Source organism: Diadema setosum, chromosome 20 (genome assembly GCF_964275005.1).
Source record: "Diadema setosum chromosome 20, eeDiaSeto1, whole genome shotgun sequence".
NCBI lineage: Eukaryota > Metazoa > Echinodermata > Echinoidea > Diadematoida > Diadematidae > Diadema > Diadema setosum.
Window position 1 is genome coordinate 2,553,354 of NC_092704.1, and position 2,674 is coordinate 2,556,027.

Below are 2,674 nucleotides of genomic sequence, written 5' to 3' on the forward strand. Positions count from 1 at the left end.
TGTTCAAATGTTGATGCACACAATATTTGGTTGTTCGACTGCCTTTTCCTGATGATATGTCAGATCATGCTACTCTTTCTTTTAATTTGAAATCTCTTTTCTTTATAAAGATGATAATCATGAATGTAATAACACTGATTATACAATGTACATTATGTAGTATTAGGTAGGGACCATTGTTGCTTGATAATGCAATACAAACTAGGTAGTATCATGTCATTTTTTTATTTCAACAGGTGAAACAAAGAACCCTGTTCTGAATGGTGATGAGGATTCTGTGTCACGGACAAGCACTCTTAATCAAAATGAATTCCAGAGAGACTTTTATGAAGCAGGATCCGACCAACATTGCAACTCTGCACGTGTTGTAATTAATGCAAAGTGCCTGGCAATTGCAGGGGCGATGAATGACACACCATCAGTGGACAGTGAGAAGACTAATACAGCCCCATCAGCCTCGACAATGCAAGATGTACCAGCAGAGGATAAGGAGGGGCTGGTTTTCCCAGCACTTGGTCTTAGAGGAGAAAGGCTTACACAGGCTGCACACCCCCAAGAAAAAAATCTTACCAGCCATATATCAAGTGATGCCTACAACCCAGATTCCTTCAGTGAGACTTTAGGGGCACCCCATCATGTGTCACAGAAGAGGATGAAATTGAACAAACACCAAAGCAAGTTCCAATTAAGGGGTCACAAGCACTCATTTCAGAGAGAGAAGTGTAAAGTGTGTATGAATTTTGTATTAAATCACAATATGCATGACCATATGAGGGTGCACAACGGGGAGAAGCCATTCCAATGTAAAGTTTGTTCAAGGTGCTTCTCACAAAAAAGTTCCCTCAAACGGCACATGTCCTTGCATGATCCTAAGCACCTTTATGCAAGAAAGCCATTCCAATGTAAAGTTTGTTCAAGGTTCTTCACACAGCAAGGTTCCCTCAACCGGCACATGTCTTTGCATGATCCTAAGCACTTTAATGCAAGAAAGCCATTTCAATGTAAAGTTTGTTCAAGGTGCTTCACACAGCAAGGTTCCCTCAACCGGCACATGTCTTTGCATGATCCCAAGCACTTTTATGCAAGAAAGCCATTCCAATGTAAAGTTTGTTCAAGGTGCTTCACACAGCAAGGTTCCCTCAACCGGCACATGTCTTTGCATGATCCTAAGCACTTTTATGCAAGAAAGCCATTCCAATGTAAAGTTTGTTCAAGGTGCTTCACACAGCAAGGTTCCCTCAACCGGCACATGTCTTTGCATGATCCTAAGCACTTTTATGCAAGAAAGCCATTCCAATGTAAAGTTTGTTCAAGGTGCTTCACACAGCAAGGTTCCCTCAACCGGCACATGTCTTTGCATAATCCTAAGCATATTAATGTAAGAGAGCAGTGCAAAGTCTGTGGGAAATCTGTATCAAAGGTCTATATGCGGGTCCATATTAGGTTGCATAAGGGGGAGAAGCCATTCCGATGTAAAGTTTGTTCAAGGTGCTTCACACAGAAAAGTTCCCTCAAACAGCACATGTCTTTGCTCGGTCACATGCACCAATGTGATACAACTAACCCAAATTTGTTTAGTAAGACAGTGAGATCAACCTCTCTTGATTTAATTGTCAAAGAAGAGGATGAAATCACATGAACACCAGAGTAAGCCTGAGGGGGAGGTATCCAAGCACTCTTTTGAAAAAAGGGGCCGTGCAAAGTGTGCAGGAGGTCCATATTGAAGAAATGTATGACGATCCACATGAGGGTGCATAAGGGGAGAAGCCATTCCAATGTAAATTTTTTCAAGGTGCTTCTCACACAGAGGGGGGGGGGGGGGAGTTCTTCTTTAGGGCCTATGGACATGGATATTTCAGTGGGAAGATCTGCTGTTCTCTCTTTCCATAAGGCTGCTCTGGTGCTTTCAGCTTCGGCACTTGGTTCAGTTTCTTTAGGAAGCTTGGCCAAGACTTCAGCTGGCTCGTTGCAGGTCGATGGCCAAATAAAGGATGTCGCTCATCTGTGGTCTGGCGATAGCGTTCTCTTGTACTTGCTGCTCTGCGACGAGTCTCTGGAGGTACTATACCAGATAGTAAGTAAAGACTGTCAGTTGGTGTTGGTCTGAGACATCCAGAGATAAGACGACAAGTTGTGTTCAGGGCTGAATCAATTTTCCTAGCATGGGCAGATCTTTCCCATACTGGGGATGCATACTCTGCAGTTGAGTAGCAGAGGGCTAAGGCAGTTGATTGTAGAGTGCCTGGGCTAGCACCCCATCTTGTTCCAGTGAGTTTGCTGATAATGTTATTTCTTGCACAAACCTTGGCTTTAGTCTTTTCAACATGGGTCTTGAAGGAAAGGTATCGATCAAGGGTGACACCCAGATATACTGGATGGTCACAGTTTTCAAGAGGAGTACCCGACCATCTGACATTTAGGTGATGTTTCGCCTCTCGGTTATGTAGATGGAAAGCGTATACCTGCATCTTGGATGGATTTGCACGAAGGTGGTTTGCTTCATAGTAGGGTGTCAGATCACTGAGAGCATTTGTAAGTTTCACTTCAACAGTACTGAAGTCGCTATCTTGTGCAGCTATACCAAGATCATCTGCATAAATGAAGCGTCGAGTGCCTTCACTCTTTGATTGGTCATCTGTGTAGATGATAAACAGTAGTGGAGCCATCACACTAC

General features: G+C 43.3%; 1 protein-coding gene across 1 annotated transcript; it reads left to right on the forward strand.

Annotated features, from left to right (window-relative positions):
* Window positions 1–242: 242 nt before the first annotated feature.
* Window positions 243–1,755, forward strand: LOC140243641 (uncharacterized). The gene has a single exon (XM_072323306.1). The coding sequence runs from the start codon at window positions 404–406 to the stop codon at window positions 1,637–1,639; it is 1,236 nt and encodes a 411-aa protein (XP_072179407.1). The 5' UTR covers window positions 243–403; the 3' UTR covers window positions 1,640–1,755.
* Window positions 1,756–2,674: the final 919 nt, after the last annotated feature.

Excerpts from the sequence above, each read along its gene's own strand:
- LOC140243641 (XM_072323306.1), top strand. The coding sequence starts at position 404 with ATGAATGACACACCATCAGTGGACAGTGAGAAGACTAATACAGCCCCA.